We start from the raw sequence: 23,922 nt of genomic DNA, 5'->3' as shown, positions 1-23,922 counted from the left end.
ATCAGGGTTTCTTCCTTTACCAATTTAATCATTAGTCTAATTTCTTTTTTGCTTGTTCAATTCTTTAATAACTCTTTCAATTGCCACTGGCAATAATTGTCTTGTGATACTCTTCACCAATATCAATGTGACCTCTATGGTGGTACTGTTTATAAGCACCTTATTTATTCAGATAAAAGCATCACTTTTTCAAAACCAACTTCATCCCAGTCTCTAACACCAGCTCTTAGTTGGGAGGAAGGATGAGTGTGTGTCAGTGGAGGTAAGTACTACTGGAGATACATTTTTAATTTAGGAAAATGTTAACTTGCAAAACATAACCTACCTCTGCCACCACTTATAGCTAAAGTCCCACATTGAGAAGGTGGAGGGGCCCAGTGAGGGAATTATACAAACAGAAAGTATCTACATAGATCATGGGTGTACCAATATAAGAGTGGTAACTGAGTGGGGAAACCTCACTATATCTATAACAGGTATGCTCTTCTCCCTGAATGTAGTTCCTGTATCAATGGTGAAACTGTATATGAGTGATTATTACTATATGCCAGCTACACCAGATAGATGAGATTCCATTACGAGGAATTGGAATTAAAGGATTTTGCTCCCTATATCCCACGTTGATGACTAGGGCAATTGGACCTCAATGTTATATATAGATATTATTTTCATTGGATCTCAATCTGTAGCTATAAAGTGATGCTTTTCAAACCACCAGAATCACAACAAGGATGTGAGCAACACCTTAGGTTCAGAATGACAGGATCATGTATGTTTGACTCAACTAAAGGAACAGAATTTATCCACTCTGGAATTATGAACATTCATCTCATTCCCAAACTGAGGGGGCAAGAAGCCTTCCACCTGCTTCCTCAGTTATGGGGAGAATGGGGATAAGCTTGGCTATCCAGTGGGGATGTGCATGGCCCTTCTTTTTGATCAATATTGGTTCAGTATATTGTTCATGGAAGGTGGTTCATTATTTCCTCATTTCTGAACACAAAGTGGTTCCATCCTGAATCAATATTGATCAAAAAGAAGGGCCATACACATCTCAACTGGATAGCCAAGCATCAAATCTGAACCAATTTTAATAGTAAGCTCCCACATAGGCTATTACTGCTTCTACCAACATCTGGAATAACACTCCAGGGACCTGAGTAGGAGGGCCCTCAACTTCACCCTCTTCTCTATGTGTTTAAGAATCCATTTTAACACTGGAGGGGTGGGGGTCTAATGCACCTTGGATAGCCCTGCGCAACAGTGCCATAAGTGACATTCTCTAAATTTTTAAAAGCAAATTTACCCTTATTCTTTCAATTTGAGGATCAGCAGTGATGGGCAGGATCCCCTTTAGTTTTACTCACGATAGTCCATGAGTGACAGTCCAGCATAGTATAGTAATACCATCTGGCAAGCTTCTAGATTATCTTATGGAACACATCATGTCTACAAAACCTGTTGCAATCAGTAGTAATGGTAATGAAATAATGGTTGCTAGTGCAGAATTGGTATTGGTTTGATAAAAGCTTACCTGTATGGGCAACACTCTCCACAGACAGTGAAATCACTATCTTCCTCAAACAAACTCCTTTACAGTAATGTGGAAATTCCATCCACTAGGCAGAAATGTCCTTGTTTTTTGTTTTTATTTTATCATAACTTATTGGTCAAATATCATAGGAAACATGTGATTACTCACAAACAGCCTCATCATCATCATATATGTTCAAGAAACAGACAACTACATGCTTAACATATATGCTCAGAACTATCAGTAATGCTGTCATGACTTACCAGAGATAGGGAATATATGCTCTGGTCAAGAGTACTAAATGTAAGACCAAACTCCATTGCCAGACATGGAGAAGTCTTTACAAACTCACTGTAATGACTGAACATGTAATATTAAATATAATGTGTTAATGGAATGTAGATATATTTAGCAAGGGTAAGTTTAAGATTGTTTGAATTGAATATAGTGATACAGATGAATTTAACACAGTTTTAGTAAGTAGATATGGTAATTTTTTATGTTCTTTATTACAATGTAGAAAAAAAATTTGCATCATATTTTGATGGAGTTTTTATATGAAAGGCTAATTTTTATGTAACTTCACAGGGTGTAGACACAGAGCTACAGATCCAAAGTTTACCAAAATGTAATTAATACAGCTTATTTTAATTAGTGTAGTAACTATTATTAGAGGAAATTATTACTGTCATATAAAAGTAGTGTTTTAATACAAAAGAATAACTTAAAATTTACATACTACAAGAGTGAAACCAAAATAAATACTTATATTTACCTTTATCTCATTATTAAAGGATAGTTAAGCTATTTATAGCAGAATAAAAGATTAAAAAATATAAATTAATCTATCACATGAATTGTTTCACCACCTAGAAACAGTTTAAACATTTAATTAATTGCACCTTATTAACCTTTTTGCCCTGGGTAGGTAAAAGTGCATGTGTCCAGTTTTGGAGTGCTATTTTCAAAATTTTACTACTTACATCAATGAGATTAGCATCAAAACATAATTTGTAATTTAAAAGGAAATGTAAAGAAAAAAATGTTAACTATCGATTTTTGTGTGTCACATAACAAACAGTTGTCTTATTGTTCAGTTTTTATTTTATTACATCCACTATACAACATATACAAGTATATAATGAATTAGATACTCAAATTTGAGATACAGACAAGCTAAATATAAAATAAGAACCTCCTACCTCTATGATTTATTGAGATATCAGTATATTTAGCAAATGTACTAGAATGACTCTGTCCTTCAAATCAATCATTTGAAAGTTCTTAATCTAGTACCACCTACTACTAAGTAGCTTAAGTTTATAACTAATATAAAGAGGATTTTCTCCTCTACATAATTCTGATAGTTGCTTGTAGTTAGCTTGAAGGTTAAAGTAACAATTTTGCTGAAATTGTTGAAGTGTGACGAATAAGTCATTGCTCTGAATAGAAATGGGATTTTTCTAAACCTATGTTGAGAGTTAAAATAGCTTAGAAGAGAAAAAAATTAAACTTTACCAGAAAATTTTGTGCTAGGGTTCCATGCTTCTGAAGCAAATCCTCCAAACACATATCCATCCTTGTCACGAACCAACAGTATGGAGGGGCCTTGGCATACTACCCGTGTTAACATAGTAGAGAAGCTTTCCCCATGAGCATTAGATGAAAACAATAGGTGCCAGGTACTTCGATAAGCTGGTGGAAGATGGCTATTCAGCAGAAGAACAGAGGGTATATCCAACAATGTTTTAAATCTCTTCCAATCAACACCCACACAAAAGGGTAGAGGTTGGAAACTGTAGCTCTGTGACTGTGATGCTGCTGCTTCCTGCTGAAAAGTTAACAAACATGTACATTCTAAGACAATTTGAACATGCACATTTAAAATCCCAAAAGAGTAATTAGTGGATAGCAGTATTAGCTTTTATCACTTACTGAAAATTATATAATGCATCATAATATAAAGGTGAAGTACATACCACTGGATAATAAACTCAAGCTACTCTCCCTCTTTATTAAATGTGTGGAGTCTGTCATAGCACACATGTTGTGCACACAATGGAAGAAAAATGGATAAGAAAGGAACCCAGTCACTTTTATATTGTTAAAACTACACATATTTTCAGTAATAAGAAAATTCAAGAATTTTATCAGAAATGTACTAAATAAAGGGGAAGGGGGTAAAAGACATTAGTATGCCTGCATAGTAAATCTTTCCCCTCCACATTTGCCTTAAAAGACAAAGATCCTCAACCATTCATGATTTTAAAATATAAATTTAAAGCAAAACTCATACACTGGGCAAGAAATTGATGTAACTTACTTTCACCATTGTAAAACACAGGGAAAACGTTCGAGTGAATTAAGAGACATACCCATTAGAAAGATTACAAAAAAATACATTAACATATTAAAAATCTGACTAGAATACAATCTGATAAAATATAATATTGTTCTTATAATGATTTTACCCTACAATTAAAGTAGAAAAAAATTCAACATAAGAGGTAGGCTTCTTAAAGATCAGATGAAATGGAAAAGAATTTTCCATTTAATTTTAATCATTATTAATTTATGATAAAATACCTAAAGTACAAGTGAATCACAGTCAGCAAAACATTGAAAACAATGTTTTAATCAATCCAAATTTAAGATGTTATATTTTCATTGTAAATCAAGCTTTAAAACACTCTTCTGAAGAGAACATTCTTTTCTAATTTTACAGGAAGAATGTAATCAAGTTAAAAAGTAAAATAAGTTTTACAAAATAACACAGTAAGGGTAATATATTTACATGTATGAAATTTCACATTCAGAAAAATGTTTTTTTGTTTTTTTTCCCTAAATACTCAGAGTTACTAGACAAAATTGGCTGAATAAAATTAGTCCTACTTAAGAAAATGTTTTTTCAGTTCATTTTTCTCTCTGATTGGTTATGCAGCTGCTGAAATTGCTCTGTTTTCACAGTATGGGTTGAGACAATAACAGGGGTTTCCCAAGTTCATCTTGAAGCAGTAGTGCAAATGACAAAAAATTATTCACTAAAGTTTATTAGTACAAATTGACCATAATAATGACAGAATAAAAATATAACTATTTTAAATATATTTTAATATGAATAATGGTCATTAAAATATTAACTTGTCTGATTTAATTCCAAATTAGTTTTCAACAAAGTTACCTAAACATCCAGCAATATTCTTTGAACTTTTAGAATGAAATCAAGATTTTATTATTGGTATTCTTTTCTCTAGGAGTCAGTGCAGCTACTACATAATAATTTTTTCTTATACTTTGTGAAGGCTACACCACAATCACAGCCTATTTATACATAACTGATCATGAATTTTAATTTTATAATATTACTGCATGTTACATGAAGTACAATGTAGAAGCAAATTTATATGTTGTGTTTTTGTTTTGTTACCTTAATAAAATGATCAATAAAAATTAAAATTTGAAGTATCAATCTACTGATCTCTTTAATTGAAAATCATTAACATATTTACACTTTTGTAAAAAGTGGACATCTAGATATGGTAATTAGAATGCACATGTTCCCTAATAATAACTAGCATATAAAATTCCACACCACATAAGAATTACAGTTCTCAGTGGTGTCTATACTATATCATTTTACAATTGGTAGATGTCTGTTTGCTGTAACTGAAGTATAACTACTGCTTTATATGACTACCATATCATGTGATAACAAGAACACAAAAAAGAAGCAAAATCATTATCATATATACAAAATACCAAGTTAATATCATACTTCTGCATGCCTTACCAAAGATGATTCAGATAGTACTCTGAAACAAGCTCTAAACACCATTTCCAACACCATGACCATAAAGGAGCATTTTGTTAACCAGATTTCAATATCTTTTTCAGTATAAACTTGATCAGAAACATCTAGATGCTGCACATCACTGTGTGGGTTATCTAGCAACAAAAAATTTACTTAGTTTGAAATCCAATGAAACAGGCAACTAAAATAAGCTGTTACTAAATAGTTTTCTACAATTGCTAACTATATTTTATTAACATCGTAAAAATGTTCTTGATAAAATACTACACGCTTTTAAGTATCCCAGAATATATAAAATAATTCAAGTGTTGTGTATTAGCAACATAATGGAAACAGTGTAATAAAAGTTAGTCTTTGTATAGTGTATAAAAACACTAAGAATAATGTAGATACTCTGTGACAGCTGGACTGTTATAAATTACATACTACCATGCAATATAAAGTTGCTTTACATTGTCAATTTTGATCAACTTATTTTTCACCATCTTCCAAACAAAATAACTGATGTTATAGTGTAAAGCACATCTAAGAAATATTACAATTTAAAGATCAAAATTAAGTATTCTCTCTAAGAATTTTCCAGTGCTCTGTTATATCTATATACATACATTAAGAGAACAGTTGTTCTGGAATTTTTAGTTTAATAAATTGTATGCCTGGAGATTTTTCTCAAATAACTTTTGTCCTGCATTTCCTTTCTTAATTTTAATTCAGTTCAAACAGAGGTACTTTAGATCCAACCTTATTTTTATCAAATGATACATATCACAATAACTGATGGTTTAAGTTATCTATTTATGTTACACATAACCACAAGTTACAGCAGTAGTACTTTGAATGGAAGGGAGTTAGTCTACTTTCATGATTCTCTAACTCCATTTTTATTTAATGAGTATAAAACCTTTATGTATGTATTTATTCACTCTTTGTTTTAATAATGACCAAAGTAAGTTTTTCACAAGCATTAATACATAATAAGATCAATGTTATAAATCTGGAAAATACTAATTAAAGCATGAGTAGTTACAAACATTACATATATGTTTTGATCTATGAAAGACACACATATACATACATACATACATGAAGTTGAGCAATCACTGGTATGCATTAGTCAATTAATTGATTACATTTGAATAACTGATTAGCACAATGCTCCTCAAAGCATAGTATATACAAGCAAGAAAAAACATTGGTGGGTGCTGCCAGTCATTTGTCCTCCCTCTTGTCAATAGTTTGAAATTAGTGATAGAGTGGTAGATAGCCTTAGTGGCTTTGCCATAATACAGATGGACAAAGGAAGTTTGGTTGTGCTATTTTAATTGCTTGGAATAATCACAAATCCTAATTTCAATTAGTTGATTATGTTCATGACACTAACCAATTTAATGTTAATTTTGATTGATCACTTATTTTATATGATACTAGTCAATGTAATCAACACTCACAAGTTTGTGCAGATGATGAAAAAGATGGGAATGATGAAAAAATGGACAGATAAGAATGGGAATAAAAAAACATAAGTTATTGTTACAGTAGATTCTTTCATATGGCATGTATATACAAGTCTATGGGGTTAAAAAGGAGAAAAAAATTAGATTATGTTATCCAAGATGAGAGATGGAAAATATAACCAACAAAGCAAGTAATACAGTAAAGGGTGTGAGTAATGATGCAGTCTTTGTAGGAAACATAGGGTTAATTATGTTGGGAAAAATAAGTAAGAACTTATTGTTAAGTACAAGGCACTGATACAGGTATTCAAAGAAAAGGGCCATAAAAATTCAAATTTGTCAGGGAAACTGCCCAAACTATAACTTTGGGGATGAAACTGTACATTGGTCATTTGAGCTAAATGCTAGGCTTAGTTTAACATGTTAGGATGAGCAGGTTGGCTGGTTGGATTTGTGGGATCAGTTCAATAGGAAAATGGAACTTTCTGGAACAAATGGTTTACACATAAGTGGGGTACAGGCTGGCTTGTTTGCAAGGTCTAAAGACATAAAACTGTAAAGGCAACTTCATACCCATTTCTCTGTCTGTTTTTGATTATTCTGGACCTATTCATTGCCTACTCCTAGTATAGTATGGAAACAAGGAACAAATATAGTTTTAATGCTAATCTAAACTGTTATATTCCTAGTATTACAATAATGAAAAATAAAATGGATGATTTAAGAACACTAGCTGCAACTGTGAATTTTGATATAATGGGAATAACTGAAACCTGGCTAAATATAGAAAAATTGAATGATAAGAATTTCTTTGAAGTACAATGTGATAGGTTGTTTAACAGAGATAGAGTACTGTAAAAAATGGGGAAGTGGTTTTATATGTAAAATGTGAGTTCCATCCTGTTAATATTGAGTATATCAAAGGTAAGAGGAATAAAGTTAAATGTTTAGGTTTTTATTAGTAGTTATAAGGGGAGAAGGCTTTTAGTTGGAATTTATTAAAGACCAGCAGATGAGACTGAAATTAACAAGAAACTGTTCAGTAAAATAAAGATTTAATTATGAGGTTGTAATTACGAAACAATTTTACTTCAGACAAAAAAACTGAAAAATGTTGGAGTTAAATCATGGGGAAGACACATCTTTGAAACTGTACAGGATCTTTTTCTTTAACAATTGGTTATAGAATCTACTAGGATCAACTATTTTAGATTTATTGTTAAAATCTAATAACATAGCTGATAGAGTAGAAACTGGGGAACATCAGGGTGCAAGTGATCATTCTTAATTAAATTTTGATGTTTTACTATATAAGGAGAAAAGGAATAATGTCAGTTTGATTTCAAATTAAGAAAAAGCAACAAATTTTGATGAGAGGAGACAATAATTACCCTCTGTGAATTGGACAACTGAAGTAGTTGAAGGTACTATGTGGAAAAGTTTTCCTAATAAATTCTTAAATGTTCAAGATAGGTATGTTTCTTATAGAAAAAGTGACTGCAAGTAAAAAAAAAAAAAGATCAGTTGATAAAAGATAAGATTAAAAAATGTATTCAAGGTATAAAAGGTTTAAATTGACTACAATGATGGAAGATGTGAAGAATTGTAGAAGGTTAAGAGAGTTGGTTAATTGTCAAATCAATGTCGTCTACCAATAGTTTGAGTGCAGTGCTTCTCCATACTGGGTACGTGGAAGAATCCATAGTTACGTCATCAGTGCTTGTCAGCCACTCAGCGCTTGCATAGATGGGTATTTCTCGTTTTCTAAGGGTCATAGAGACACCAATGTGATTGTTCACAAGATGGAAAAAAAGAGGCCTCGTTCACCAGACTGTCTTGTTTCTGGCAAATCTAAAAGGACTAAAACTGTGAATCAAAAATTTAGGAAAGAGTATAATGCGAAATATCGGTCATTGCTTCAAAATTCAGTGACAGTTTTGTACAGTTTGTCATATCGATTTTTCTGTAGCGCATGGCGGTATAAACGATTGTTCCAGACATACAAAATCAGCATCTCACCAACAAAAGGCTGAGGCGAAGACAAAAATGATGCAGTTAATGACATTTATAAGTAAGAATTCAGAATATTGAACCATAAATGCAGAAGTGATGTTCAATCAATTTGTCATTGCTCATAATTTACCCCTAGCTGTAACTAATCATGCAGGACATATATTCAGAAAAATGTTCCCAGACTCTGATATAGGGAAAAATATGGCTGTTCTAGAACCAAAACTACAGCCATTGTACAAATGTTGGGTTGTGAAGATGACAAAATGATTTCAAGCATACTTACTAACAGTGTTTACAGTTTAGCCACAGATGGATCCACAGACATGGATGACTCAAAACTGTATCCAGTGGTTGTATGATATCTTGACCTGTTGCTTGGAAAAATTGTTTGTTCTCTTTTGACAATGGTGGAATGGAAAGGAGCTTCAATGGGAGAGAATATTTTCAAGCTTTTGGACCACGAAGTGACAAAGAGGAAAATTCCATGGGGAAACTGTTATGTTTCCTCAGTTATGTCTGGTATAGGTAAAGGTGTGATGGGACACATCTCAAGACGACAACCTAGCATTTACTTTATGGGCTGTGCCTGTCACCTCATGAATATTGCTGCCTAGAAAGCTTTCAGAAAACTGCCCTGCCCAGTTTCTGATATATTGATAGATATCTACTATTTTCTGGACAAAAGTGCTAGCAGAAAACAACATTTCAAAGAGTTTCAAGGATTGTATGACAAAGAAACAAGAAAAATTCTACAACTTTTTAGCACAAGATGGCTATCACTTGAGGTGTGCATCAACAGAATATTGGACATGTGGAAGCCACTGAAGAAGTATTTTCACTGTGAAAAGGAAAAACTAGATTCAAAAGGATCTAAATGTGCAGCTCAGTCATGTAGCAAGACTTTAACAATCAGGACATCCTCTCAGCCATACAGGGACACAGTCAAGACATCCTCTCAGCCACACAGGGGCACAAGACAACAGTCTCCAAAAGCAGACAAAGAAACATTTGATATAACTCAATATATGTTTAGGCAGTCTGACCTTGAACTAAAGAAGAGACAATCAATGAAAAAAGAGAAGAAAACAAAAGCTAGCAAGGAAGTAACCAAGAAAAGTTATGCACAGAGCAAGTTAGATAAGTTAACAGTTTTTTTGGACAACAAAATGAACTTGTTATTTTGTCTTTTTCTTCAGTCTGCAATTCCTTTATTTGAGCAATACAATTTGATATTGCAAAGAGAAGAACCTTGCATACATATTATGCATATAACTCTGATTACACAAGTTAAAAATATACTTTTCAGATACATCAAGCCAGAATATCTTGAAGGCAACATCACTAAACTTGACTACAATAATGAATCCTTACACAAATCTGATGAGGCAGTTTCTATTAGAAATGCTGCCAAGGAATACATTGTTAAATATGAAAAGGACCTGGACCTGATCAGCTTCTACACCAGTGTCAAGAAATACTATATTGCAGCCACAAATTACATAATGAAAAATTTCTCTCTAAATAATGAACTTCTGATTCATGCAGAGGTTGCTGATCCAAAACTGAAAGTAAGCAAAGATTTCTCTAGTCTACGCTTCTTTTCAGACAGGTATCCTGTCATTGTCAACACACATGAGCACGACACTATTGACAAGTTGGAAGGGCAATATCTGAACTATCAAACTGATACTTTCTCAGAGACTGTCCTTCAGTTGAATGTTGACAAGTTTTGGGTTCAGCTGTCTACAGTTAAGGATGGAAATGGCAACCAGAAGTATGACATTCTGTGTACAGTTATGTTTGGAATTCTTACAATCTTCCATTCTAATGCTGACAGTGAAAGGATATTTAGTTTAGTGACTAAAAACAAAAGCAAGTTCAGACCAAACTTGAGCACCTCAGTTTTGAGCAGTATTATAACACACAAGATGTGTATGCAGTCAAATAGACAATGTTGGTATAACTTCCAACCATCCAGAGACATTCTCATGAAAGCAAAGACTGGAACAGCTGCAAAACTATTACAATAAGTGCCATAAACATGATATAAACTAGTCCTTACACAAAGGCTTTTTCTGCTTACTGTTTGTGCATGTTCAATGTTGTTTTACCAGTATGTTTGTTACTCTGAACTAAATAAAAGACATAATTTCAAAAGAATTTTTTAAAATTTATTTATTAAATACACAAAACACAGTCATAAATGAGCAATTTATAGCAGTAATAAATAATAAACAGCTTAGAGACATTGGTCAGGCCTAGTAGCCACAAATGATAAAGGGCTCTGTCTACAATCATTACGCTCAATCATTTGAAAGAGTTGGCATCTCTGAACTTAACAGGACCTGCTTTGAAACCATTAGGTAATTTTCCAGCAGAGAACCACAATTATGAATCACTGATAGCAACCTTATCTAACAGGTTTGGAGTGTGATCTGGAAAGAAGTAACCAGAGTAAAGTTATGGAATGGTATACATAAAACATTATAAACCTTAACTGAATTTGAAGATGGTGAGAGGAGACTTGCCCAATTTATAAATACTACAGAACAAGAGGATCAGGTTCTAGTAGAGTAGGTGTACGTCTTTAAAGGAAGTGTGCAGTTAATGACAGAACTACAACCCATTAAAGCTGCATATGAAATAATAAATGTAACAACTAGAAGTTAATAGGATATCAGATTCTGTAGTAATGAAACATCAACTTTCCTTAACAGAACATTAGACAAAAAGAAAAAAATTAATGAGACTGCTTGTTAAACAAAAAGAGAGAAAATAAACATAATACAGTAGATATGAAGGAACATATTGCTAGGAAATGCAGGCCTGTATGGAATAAGTAAATCTAAAGAATACCAGGAAGAAGTAACTATCATAACTGTGGAGAAACAAGGCCAATACATATGAGAATGTAAGCAATTAATAACAGTTTTCAAGCCAAAATGACAAAGCTCAACCAGATCAAAGGAACAACAAATGATTAATGAAACATTCCAGAAAATGAAAGTTACATGGAATTATGATGCTAGTTCAGGTGGAAATACTCCACCTACCATAAATGAGAAAAAAAAATTCATTATTTGTAGAAAATTGTCCGTGTTCACAGGCTTACTGATGGAAAATTGTACAGTATGTTAATTTACACTTGTTACACAGTTACAACTGTTTGTTCTGATTTGTTGAGAAAAATAAGAAATTACATGCACAGATTAAAAAAAGGAAGAGAGATTGATACTCCATTATAATAGAAAGGTACTAACTGGTAGCCCAGTAAACAAATTACAGTACCGAAGAGTCCAATCCAGTCATCTATAATAAACTAGTATAGCTCCCAACCGCCACCCACTTATTAAGTCTACTATGACTATATTTATTAAGTACATTCTTATATTTGTTACAGAACAGTTTAATGATTTTATTTAAAGTTTCCTTATTAAAATCCATTGTAATTTATTACAAATTTTACAATATCTAAATAATTGCAAAGTTATAATGCTTATAACACAAAAGTGTGGTATATTCCTATCAAAAAAATATTTTCATTGATATCCTTATAAGTTATTCAAATTTCAAAATTTAAATAATGTGCTTCTGTACGAGGTCTGTTCAAAACATATGCGAACTGTTTGAATTGCGCGGCTCCAGTTGGTTCCAGTGGAATCCGCTTGGTGTCGCTAGGTTCGCACAGATCAGCTGATTACGACGCCATTTCCCGATTGCAAATATCTTCATTTGTGTATTAGCTACGCGGTTTTAAGTGAAGTGCGATTTTTTCGTTTGGCAGATTTCAGAATGAATGACCTGAAGGAGCAACGACTTGCTGTGAAATTTTGTGTTAAACTTGGAAAATTTGCGACTGAAACTTTTGCTATGCTTAACACGGCTTACGGTGATGTTGCTATGAAGCGTACGGCATGTTTCAAGTGGCATGAACGTTTTAAGGATGGTCAACAGTCCATTGAAGATGATGAGCGTCCTTCCACGTCAACTGACGACCCACAAGTCGATAAAATCAACACCCTGGTGCGGGCAAATCGATGTCTTACTGTTAGGAAGCTTGTTGAAGAGTTTGGGATATCAGTTGGATCTTGTTACGAGATTTTGACCGAAAAATTGAAGATGCACCATGTTGCTGCAAAATTTGTGCCTCAGAACTCGTGCGTTTTTGGCCAAACACTCAATCACTATTCTTCCTCACCTCCCCTACTCACCTGACCTTGTTCCTTGCGATGTTTTCTTGTTCCCCAAACTCAAAAGACCCTTGAAAGGAAGAAGATTTGAGACGATTCCCGAGATTAAGGCAAATGCGACGAAGGAGCTGGAGGACATTACAAAAGAAGCATACCAGGACTGTTTCAACAAGTGGAAACACCGTTGGGATAAGTGTGTGCGTTGGGGAGGAGAGTACCTTGAAGGGGTCCCAGACCTGTAACTTCTAAATAAAGTACATTTTGTTTTATGACGTCAGTCCGCGTATTTTTTGAACAGCCCTCGTATTAGATATTGAAGTATTTTCAATTTCTAATTCTTCTGGATAAACAGCATTAATAACATTATTTATTTCAGGATTATTTATACTAATTAAAACAGCTATATGTCTGTAAGTTAATGTAAATATTTATGGATTTGTGTAGTTTTCAATAAATCTGTTCTCATGACAGTAAAGATGTAAATTTGCTATAGAAGTTGAATAGTTAGTTCTCATCAGAACTCCTATTACTTGTTTACAAAACCTGTTTATTCAAAAATATATAATTATTATAAATACAGAAACTTAATATTTATGTTTTTGGAGCTAAATTTTCTTTCTTCTAGTTCTATAAAAAGATAATGGAACTGTTCTATTAATGAATTTAAAACAAAGATTAAATCTTTTAATGGAATTGTAGTGTATAATGTGGTGAAATGAAATGTTTGAATATTATTTATTTGTTAACAATTTTTTAGATATTTTAAAATAGGTTGATTATTTTTTATTATCCAAAAAGTATGTTTTTTGTTATTAACACTTACATTTTTAATTTTATCAAGTAAAATATTAAGTAACTTATTTAATAATATAGCCAGTTCTTTAACAACTATTCTTACTGAATTAGAAATAAATCTAAATTTTATTGAAGATCTATGAAGTTTGGGAATAGCAAAGAAATGGTAAATGTACATAAGGATTTTGTTTACAATAAAGTTTATTATAAGCTTTCATGAAATAATTAATTAATGTATCTTTAGATTGGTTAATAAGTTTAAATGTTTGTGTGGTATTGATTTCTTTTATCACAATTAATGCATAAAACTTTTTACAAATGATACCAATATTACAGTTAGCCTTATCAATGGAAACTATAACATATTTTTCTTGCAATTCTTGAATCTTATCTTTTAACTGATTAAACAATAAATCTGTATGGTATTTCTTTATGTTAATATAGGATAATTTTAATTTTTTTTTAAGTACATACAACTTCCATTACAGAAACCATCTACGTGGATAAGATGTAATATAGCTAAGTTTTAAAATACATTCTTCAGTATTGTTTTCAAAAGATTTTAGAATATTACTCTTATTATATTTTGTGACTATTCTGTACTTAGATCCTTTTTTTGAGTATTTCACGTAATATTTCATCTTTTATAATTTTCAAGTTACAAGGAACAATGTGTTTATGAAAAGTATCAATAAATAAACTATTTTCACACTTACAAGGTAAGTTAACTTCATTTTCATTTATATTGGTTAAACTTTTATAATAATATAGTAATGGACCAACTGGATTTCACAAAGTGTTTTAGAAGGAAACATTTTTTTATAGATTGATGAACAATTTTAGAAATCTGCAAATCATTGAATATTATGTCTAAAATTAATTGCCAAATATGAAAGTTTATATAGGATGATTTATGGTTTCTCTTTTCAAAACTTGATAAATCATTGACTTTTAATCAATATCTTATAATATCTACAAGTAAGTGTTTTGCACTACATGTTCATTTTGAAAATTAAAAATTTTTATTACACTAATTAATGCTCTTATTTTGGGAAAATTAAGTTGATAAATCTTTTTGAAAAATAATTTATGTACTCTAATGCTAGAATAAAAATATTATCTATATGACTAAAAAATCAACCCATTTTAATTTATTCTTTCCTTTACCTCTAGTTTTTCAATTTTTGAAAAATGTTATATGTAATGAAAAAATTAGTAATACAGTAATCATTACTCAAATTCAAAGCTGTTGTTGTTGTTGTTTTTGAATTAAGCACAAAGCTACACAATCGGCTATCTGTGCTCTGCCCACCACAGGTATCAAAACCCAGATTTTAGCATTGTAAGTCTGCAGACATACCACTGAACCACTGGAGGGCAAACTCAAAGCTATATAATTATTAAAATTTTGGTTTAATTCATAAGGATATTATGTTCTTAGTTTCAAAATGCAGAATTTTTTATTCACTGAAGTCTATTAGTCTTCTATAACAATTTCTAATATGGTTATCTTAACAGAGGTAAAAGGGTGAATCCTGAAATGTTTTAGTTCTATAGAATTCATTAAATTGTTCTTAACTTGAGATTATGCAAATATATAGGTATAAATTGGCATTTACAGTATGTATAGCTGGATGATTAGTGATATTTGCTAATTAATTATATGATTAGCTTCAAATTTTTTTTACTACTGCATTATTCTTTCATGAAATTGATTTTTTGCATAAAATATATTTTTGTCTAAAAATCTCTTGCCATAACGTTTTTTTTTTTCAAAGATAATTTTTACATTTACTAGTTGGTAAATGAATCACAAATATTGAATTAATATATATTGTGACCATTAGGTTTGATTTTAAAATATGTAGTTATCTCACACTGATCTTTGGCAAGTCAAATAAATTGATAACTAAAATAATGAAAACATATCACAGTTGGAATCAGAAACAATTAAATAGACAAACAGCCATTTTATTTAAATACATTGCTTGAATATGAATAAACAGAAAAATAACATTCTACAAGGATTTAAGTTATCAAAATATTTTGTAGTTACCTACTATATTTATTAAATAAGCAATATGTTCAATTAAACATATCTTATTTTATGATGATTTTATTTGGTAGATATAATAAATAAAATGCTGTTTATAAACATTGTAATCGAGTATAACCATAATAAGGTCTGGAAGGTTGCTGTAAAAACAGAAGCAGGCATAGACACTAAGCATGTACACTGTGTAATATTCTTGATAGTCTGTTGAAGTACCAAAATATGTGCAATGGCAAAAATATTCACAATCTCCTTTTTTCCAATTTTTCATTGAATGAGAGGAAAATGAAAACAGGGATTGATTTTGTGACTAGTACATGATAACTATGTAACATTACAGGACTGTCATAAGAGTTTCATAGCCTAAATACATCGTTCACTTCAGCCATAAGTTTGGAGATTCTTCTTATCACTCTAAACATTTTGAAGTCAACTACTTTCTAAATCAAATGAAGTATTTCAACGAAAAGTCAAAGAAACTGACAACACAAGAAAGTTTTTGTTTGTAAAAAGAGGAATCTTCAAATTGGTTGACCAAAATTTTTTAACTTGACCTAATAAAAATGCAACTAATTGCATCTTTATTGCATATGTAATGATAAACTTTCCAAATTAAAAAGAAAAATAAAGTTAACAATTTCTTTACTCAAAAATGTATTTCCTCCTCTCCAACTATAAACTGCTAAGGTTTCTTTTCTTTTCCCATCTAAGCACTGGTATGAATTTTTATGGTTTGCACCAGTATTTTATTCTCCATTTAATTGCCCTTGGTAATATCTGTCATGTGACAACCTCCACCTGTGTCAGTGCACTAGCTATCCTAGTTCTGCATATAAATCACCTCTTTCAGATAATGTTACTTTTTCAAGACAGACCCAATCCACAGTCTCTGACACTGGCTCTTAGTTAACTTCCACAAAATACTTACCTCTTCTCACATCTTGTGCATTAATGAGGCAGAGGGCCCAGTGATGGCATTATTCATAAGAAATGCACATGCATAAATTATGGGCATGCCATTAGAAGATTAACACTCTAATGAGGGGACTGCACTACATCCAGAACAGGTATACTCATCACCCAGAACCTAAATCACGCACTGTGGATGAAAGTTCCAACTGCGTAGCCAAGGTCTCTCTGCCTGTGGTTGAAATTATAGGGCTATGGCCATAAGTCCCACATTGGTACCCAGGACAGCATTTGACCCGCAATATTATATATTTATTTGTGAGTGGATCTCAACCTGTAGCCTCAAAGTGATGCATTTCAAACTACCAGAATCACAATAAGAAGGTAAGCAACACCAAAGTGGACAAATCTGAAGTAGTACAAAATGCAACACTCCAAATCCTGTTTGCCACAATGAACTTGAGAATACAAAACTCATCCACTCTGGAAATATAAGATGTCATCCTCTCTCCCCAACATGTAGGCAAAGTAAATTCCACTTGCCCCTGGTATTAAAAGAAAGGCATGGACCAGACAGTGCTTAATAAAGCAATCAGAATGGGATAACTCTGCTTTCAGAATTATAAGGAGAAAATGGACCCTCTTCCACAAACAATGTACCAATCTTATACTAATCTAAAAAAAAAAAAAAAAGGGTTATGCCCAACCCAGCCAGAAATTTGAAATGGTATTATGAGTAAGCTCCTGCATAGGCTGGTGTTGATATTTTATCCTATGGTGGATAATGTTTCATGCTTTGTGTCAAATCAAAAAGAAAAAAGTATGGGGCAGTTATTATAAGCATACTTACAAATCAAAATATTGCTGTTGTGAATAAAGTGGCAGTGTGTTGTTATTTCTAATTCCTTGGCAATCTGTTTCCTATGATTGAGAAATTCAACAAATTCTAACAATTCCAAATGTCAACCAATTATGCAATGATCAGCCCAATTCTGGTTGCCATACCAGTTATGAGCAAAACACTGCATATTATAAAATAACTTTAAATGAACAATAACAATAATGCAATTCTCATGATAGTCTCTCTGATCCATTTTCCACAACTTTTCATCACATAATTTCACCAAGCACATCAGGAAAGGTCAGCTATAGACTGCTCTCATCCATAAGGTCAAAAAGGAGCTACCTAACATTTGTGGCATCTTTGCTCTATCACCCAGGATTCAGCAAGATAAAAATGATCAAGACCAATGTGTTGTGATCTTGTCTGGGAGTTGACAAGATTACTGATCAACTTTTGGTCATGCTTCACTCACCTTCAATAAGTGACTTTGATCTCGTAACACTTATCCATCTTTGGAACTCAAGATAATTTTGCACAAGAAGAACAAATGTCGAAAAGGTCCAGATTCAAAAGTAGATGAAGAGTGATTAAAAAAAAGAGAACAAAGAAAGAATCCACAAAACGAATGTTGGGACATATTATCTGACACTGACAATGATACACACTATATTTCCTTTCATTATTTTGATTAGTTAAAGACACCAAGGTTAGTCCATCACCACCTATGCCATTTAAATTTTACAGCTATTTGCTTGTCTTCCATATGTTGCTTATTTGAGGATTTTGCTTTTTATAAACTCAAATTCATGAATAACTAATTAACAGCTGCTCCAGGATATGAAAATACTGAATGTTATAAAGTTAGTCGTAATGTAAATTGTATGATTTTTTTTTGTCTCTCCATCAAAAGCATTTGACATTTTATTGACAACTTTGTCAGCTAGATGCTAATGGGTTATAAGAGAACAACAATAGAGTACATTGACAGTTATGCAAAAATTTTCTTTTATTATTTATTAAGATTACTAAAGGACACTAATTAAAAGGGGAACAAAAAGGTACTATTATTCTATGCTTTACAGAGAAATTAAATATATGAAAAAAAAATCATTTAAATGGTCTAAAAAAATGAAATAAGAATCCACAACAAAATAAACTGAGCTGTGTTGATACCTTTAATTTACTTTAAATTTATATAACATCTGTGACTTTTCTGATAACCTTCACTAGAGAATATATTTTACAATGAGCTATAAGATTGGCCTCTAAAAATCATGTTTTGGAGGCCCAGCTGGCTTTCTAAAAATGTTATACATAAGCCCTATAGATATACACACACACATACATACATACTTTAGGAAACACACACACACACACAGTGATATTAAACAATTATTTGTTTGTTTACAAGCAAAACTCTTTACAGCAGTATAGAAGTAAAAAATATGAAGGTTTTTCTTCATGAACTGTACTAAATAAAATGTCAGAAGATAAAAATTTTTGAAACAAAGAATTAACATAAAAATTTACTTTAAAATTGTGCACAAGAAGAAAAGTTTATCAAGAGTTGATAAAAATAAGAAAAAATGAAAAGCTAAAAGAAATCCTGATTTCAGAGTTTAGGCACAATATTTTAAACTTAAATTGCTTTTTTAATTCTAGAAGATTGCAATGTTTCATACAGTCAACAAAACTTCTTTTTTCAACATTTGGAAGCAATAACAATTTTATAAACTTATCAGTCACTTGTTAAAATAGTAATGTGTATATTTTTACAAACCTGTTCCTGACATTTCAATATTGTTTTTACCTTTTTATAAATATGTTTACAATAATGTTGGACCTTAAGTGTTTTCTCTGTTGTTTATAGCTAAGCACAAAGCTCCACATTGGGCTATCAGTGCTGCACCCACCATGAGTATCAAAACCCCATTTTAAACACACAAGTTCACAGACTTACACTGTGGTACGAGCATCTACAACTACAAATTTACTCATATGCTTTCTGATCAAATGAAAAATCAACTCATTTTACTTATTAGGCAGAAGTTACTTAGCCAAATTAACAATCTAGTATTATTTTTATATTCTTTCAGTAGCCTCAATTTAAAGTCAAAACAATATAAAAATGAGAAAATCAATTAATTTAGTAATAAAACATTTTATATTTATAATTATATTGCAAAGTTTGAAAACCATTGAGAAATGGAGTAACAAAAAAACTAGAAAGTATACTCAGATAATATATTATTACTGTGTAACAAGTAACAACATTTTAATTTTCTGCACTATCTATCTGCACTCAAGTTTCATTTTTTACAACAATGTTATGATAACAGTTAACTTTTTTTAAAAGTATGTAATTATATTTGCAAGATCAGATGAGCTATGAGTGGCATTGTGTTGAGAAACAATAGATATTGAAGGGCAGGATCAAACAGCCTTAAAGGAATGTTTGATCTTCTTAAATATATTAACAGAAAGAATGGAAGTATGTCCAGTATGTAGATTTGGTATGATAATAGTTAACTTTTTAAAAGTCAGTCATATAAAACTAACAAAATTTTCAGTATTGTTTAGGGAAAAGAGATTGCCTCTAACATCACACTATTTTAGGAAATCAAAAATATGATCATATGGTCCTAAAGTAACATAAATAAATTTCATGAGGTTAAAATAACTAATATATTTAGCAAATAACTAGTTCAGTCAAATTATAATCCAATAATTTCAAAACCTATATCTTTATTTCTATTGCTTTGACTGACATGAATATAAAAACAGTAAAAACAAACATTTCAAATGTTTTTTGTTTTTTTTGAAAAATTAAATAGTTATTTATAACCATATTTCGAAAAAACTGTTTACAGCATTGCTAAATCTGGATATGCATTTCTGAAATTGTTTTAAAAAGGTCATGACTTATAAAATCATACTGCTTGCATTTGCATTTATTATAGGCATAAAAAATTTGAAAAACACCTTCATCAAGAGAATTCTAGCTTTTCTTATAAAAGCTGTGTGTTCTAAATAATACTACATTTGAAGAAAACAGTTTTAATATCTGAACAAAGGAAAGGGAAATTTATCATTTAATTGACACTCATATTGTTTTATTAGCTAGAAATAATCAGTTGTTGTCTGAAGCTTTAACTTTATTGTTGTAGACTTCAACTATAATGAATTCAGGAAACTTTAAAAGAAACTATTATGATAACTAATAACTTATTCAAAGGAAAACATCAATATTTAATATCTTTTTGATACTATATGGTAATGTAAAAATGTACTGTGGGTTTTATTAATTTCTGAAAAAAATAATAAAAATTGAAGTGTGTTGAGACTGCACTCAGATCTGTGTTTACTTTTACAACTTAAATAATACAGTTAATTTGTAGGGGTTTGGTTTTGTGGACTCATTTCATTCCCAAAAATCCATATTTGTTTACACAATAAAGAATAGTTTATTTCTGGAATAAAATCAATGGGGAGAGTCAGATCCTCCATGTTAATTTGTACAAGATTAAAGAATACAGTTAAAGTAATTACAAGTTACAAACATGACACAATGTAAAAAAACTAGTAAATTTACTCTGTATTAAATTCTTAACTAGCCAGAGCTAGCAATAGCTCAAGGCCAACAGTGGTAGATAGCTTTAGAAGATCTGCAATAACTGACATGGCAAGTTTATTGATGATGGGAATTGAACCAGACAACCTAAAATCATGAGCCTCTCTTCCACCCTGTGTTCTCTACAGCTTTGTAGTTAACAGCAAATATAACAGAAAACTTCAATTACTTGAATAGTTGGAATAATAAAAAAACTGAATAATCAGAAACCTTAACTTATTTGTATTTTTATGACAGTTGATTTAATTGAAATTAATTAATTTATGAGGTAGCAACTGACATAATCATTGTTCATAAGTAATGAATTAAGTCATCCTACTTTAATGAAAAGCAAGTACTAGAGGTTCCACAACATAAAGTTAATGCAAAAAATGAAACAAGGATTGACCATACCATTAAAAAACAACACTGAAGTTTAGAAACTTGATAATAACCAAGTAAACAAGGCAATCAGGTAAGGATAAAACCAATATTACGAAAGAATATGAACTGTTTGTTTCTTACCCATCATGAAAAGTAAGAAGCTTGGTACTGAGAAATGTGACTCAAACATCTGTTTTGGGAGTATATATATGATACTTATATAGTATCAACTACAGTATCAAAGGATAGTGTACTCATGTAATATCAACTAAAAAAACTAAATAGCAATCACTTTTAAAAAAGATAAATTGAAGAATTAAATGAACAAAGATGAGCATCTTAACTGACCAAGTTTATATTTTATGAACTCTTTCCCTTGAAGAGTGACAAAAGTAAATAATTATATTGCTCACAGAAAGAAAGTAGTCACTGCTGATTTTAGTTCTGGCATCAGGTTTTAATACATGCATAATGCATAGCTTATTGGTGCCAACTTTTGCCTATGCAACCAGACTGGACTCAGAAACTTTGGAATGCATTACTGTATACAGAAGAGGAACTCACAGTACCTTACTCATTTATACAAGTGGTATTCTATGACTTATACTAAAGAAAAAGTGTAACTTACTAGTGCCATATAATGCAGAAGTAGAGCCTACATATTAAATATACTGCTTCTTGTACAAACAGTATGCAGAATTAGCCTAAAAGTTATTTCTATAGAGAAAAACGAAATCCAGGTGTTGTTCTGCAATTACAGCCTATCAGTTATCCAGTTTCTAACTGGAATGGTAATCAGCATGGTAAGCAAAGAGAAAGTAACCAAAACTAGCAGTAATACTAGAGTTATGACCATCAAACCTTGTCTGAAATTACTAATTAAAGAATGTGGGAAATCTATATTTAATGTAGCAGCAGAAACTTTGTGACTTGTTGGCTCTGTATATGATCACATATGCAAGAGCAGATTAACTTGGACTGGCATAAAGTGTTGAGAAACAATAGATTTTAAAAGATGGGATCTTATATCTTTAAAAGAATGCTCGATATTCTCAAATACATTGACGAAAAAGAAGGTAAGTATGTCTGGTATGTAGATTTGGGACAAGTGAATATAGTAACATGCATTAATGCCTTTCCATTGTCATCAACAGGTGAATGTCTGTGTGCACTGGAAAATTCCTCTTGTCTCAAGAACTTAGATCTGGCATTTAGATATTAGCACACCAAGATGGATGATGAAAGTCTACTTTCAGCATTCAAAATGGTTTGTATGAGTTTCATGTTATGCTATTTGGCTTGCATAATGTGGCCTCCATCTTCAAGAGACTAATGAAACTTACCTTAATGGGAAAGATAACTAATATATCACACTAATGCATTGTTATCTGACCACATCTTTGAGCATGCTGATGAGAACCTGAAAACGGTATTCCAGTGGATAAAATTTCAGGCTAGAAATCAAAATTTCAAAAATGCATATTCATTTGCAAGGAAGTGAAATGTATCTTGAATAAGTTACTAGAGACTGGATAACAGCATTGCAGAACAATGATCTAGTAAGTTACTGTCCATAACTTCTGCCTAGGGGATAGGTATTCCAACTTGTATTTGATAAATATAAGATAGTAAGCCTGAAAAAATATATGGGCTTAAGCTATGTAAAAACTATGTGCTTGTTGTGTAAGAACATGTACATTAATTATTTCAAGACTGTAACTTGTTTTTCAAATACCTTGCACACTTTACTTGCTACATTTGATGTAAAAAAAAGTTTTTTTTGTGTGTTCTTCTTATAGCAAAGCCACACTGTGCTATCTACTGAACCCACCGAGGGGAACTGAACCCCTGATTTTAAATCCACAGACTTACTGCTGTATTAGCAGGGGGCAAAAAACAAACAAGAAAAAACAACTCAGTAGTGGAGACTGGTTTAAATACAATTTTGCATGTAAACATTGCCAAAACAGCAACACTGGTCCTAAATATTTCAACACCATAATACCAAGAACTAGACCTGTGAGCTTTAATTATTCAATTGATATCAAAGGTACATGAAAAATTAAGTTCTGGATATGCTACTTAAAAATAAGTTTTGAGCATGGAAATCAAAAGAAATCAAATGGCACAAGCAAACAAATAGAAAATCATATTTATTAACAGACAGTGTAAGGTTTATCTGGTCAACTTTTATTTTGTTTTAAAACTGCAAATGGCTGCTGGAAGACAGATTCAAATGTCCACAGCAGATGAAGACTGGATTATAGCAAGAGCTTTTGTTCCAAGTTATGTATTATTCCATTTCAATACCTTTAAGCACAGTTT

At 31.5% G+C, this 23,922-nt stretch overlaps 1 protein-coding gene across 2 annotated transcripts in view; it reads right to left on the bottom strand.

Moving 5' to 3' along the window:
* The window catches only part of LOC143237664 (MTOR-associated protein MEAK7-like), a 78,556-nt gene that overhangs the window by 21,428 nt on the left and 33,206 nt on the right, over positions 1–23,922 (bottom strand). The window contains exons 4-5 of one of the 2 annotated variants that reach the window (XM_076477167.1): positions 5,325–5,479; positions 3,053–3,362 (exon numbers count right to left, since the gene is read on the bottom strand). In XM_076477167.1, the coding sequence (XP_076333282.1) occupies positions 3,053–3,362; positions 5,325–5,479 (465 nt within the window). Of the gene's footprint in view, positions 1–3,052; positions 3,366–5,324; positions 5,480–23,922 lie in introns of both variants that reach the window. The other variant, XM_076477166.1, reaches the window with a different exon arrangement.

This window comes from Tachypleus tridentatus, chromosome 13 (assembly GCF_004210375.1).
Source record: "Tachypleus tridentatus isolate NWPU-2018 chromosome 13, ASM421037v1, whole genome shotgun sequence".
In the NCBI taxonomy this organism is placed as follows: domain Eukaryota; kingdom Metazoa; phylum Arthropoda; class Merostomata; order Xiphosura; family Limulidae; genus Tachypleus; species Tachypleus tridentatus.
The sequence above is the reverse complement of the archived record's forward strand: the minus strand, read 5'-3'. Positions and strand labels throughout refer to the sequence as shown.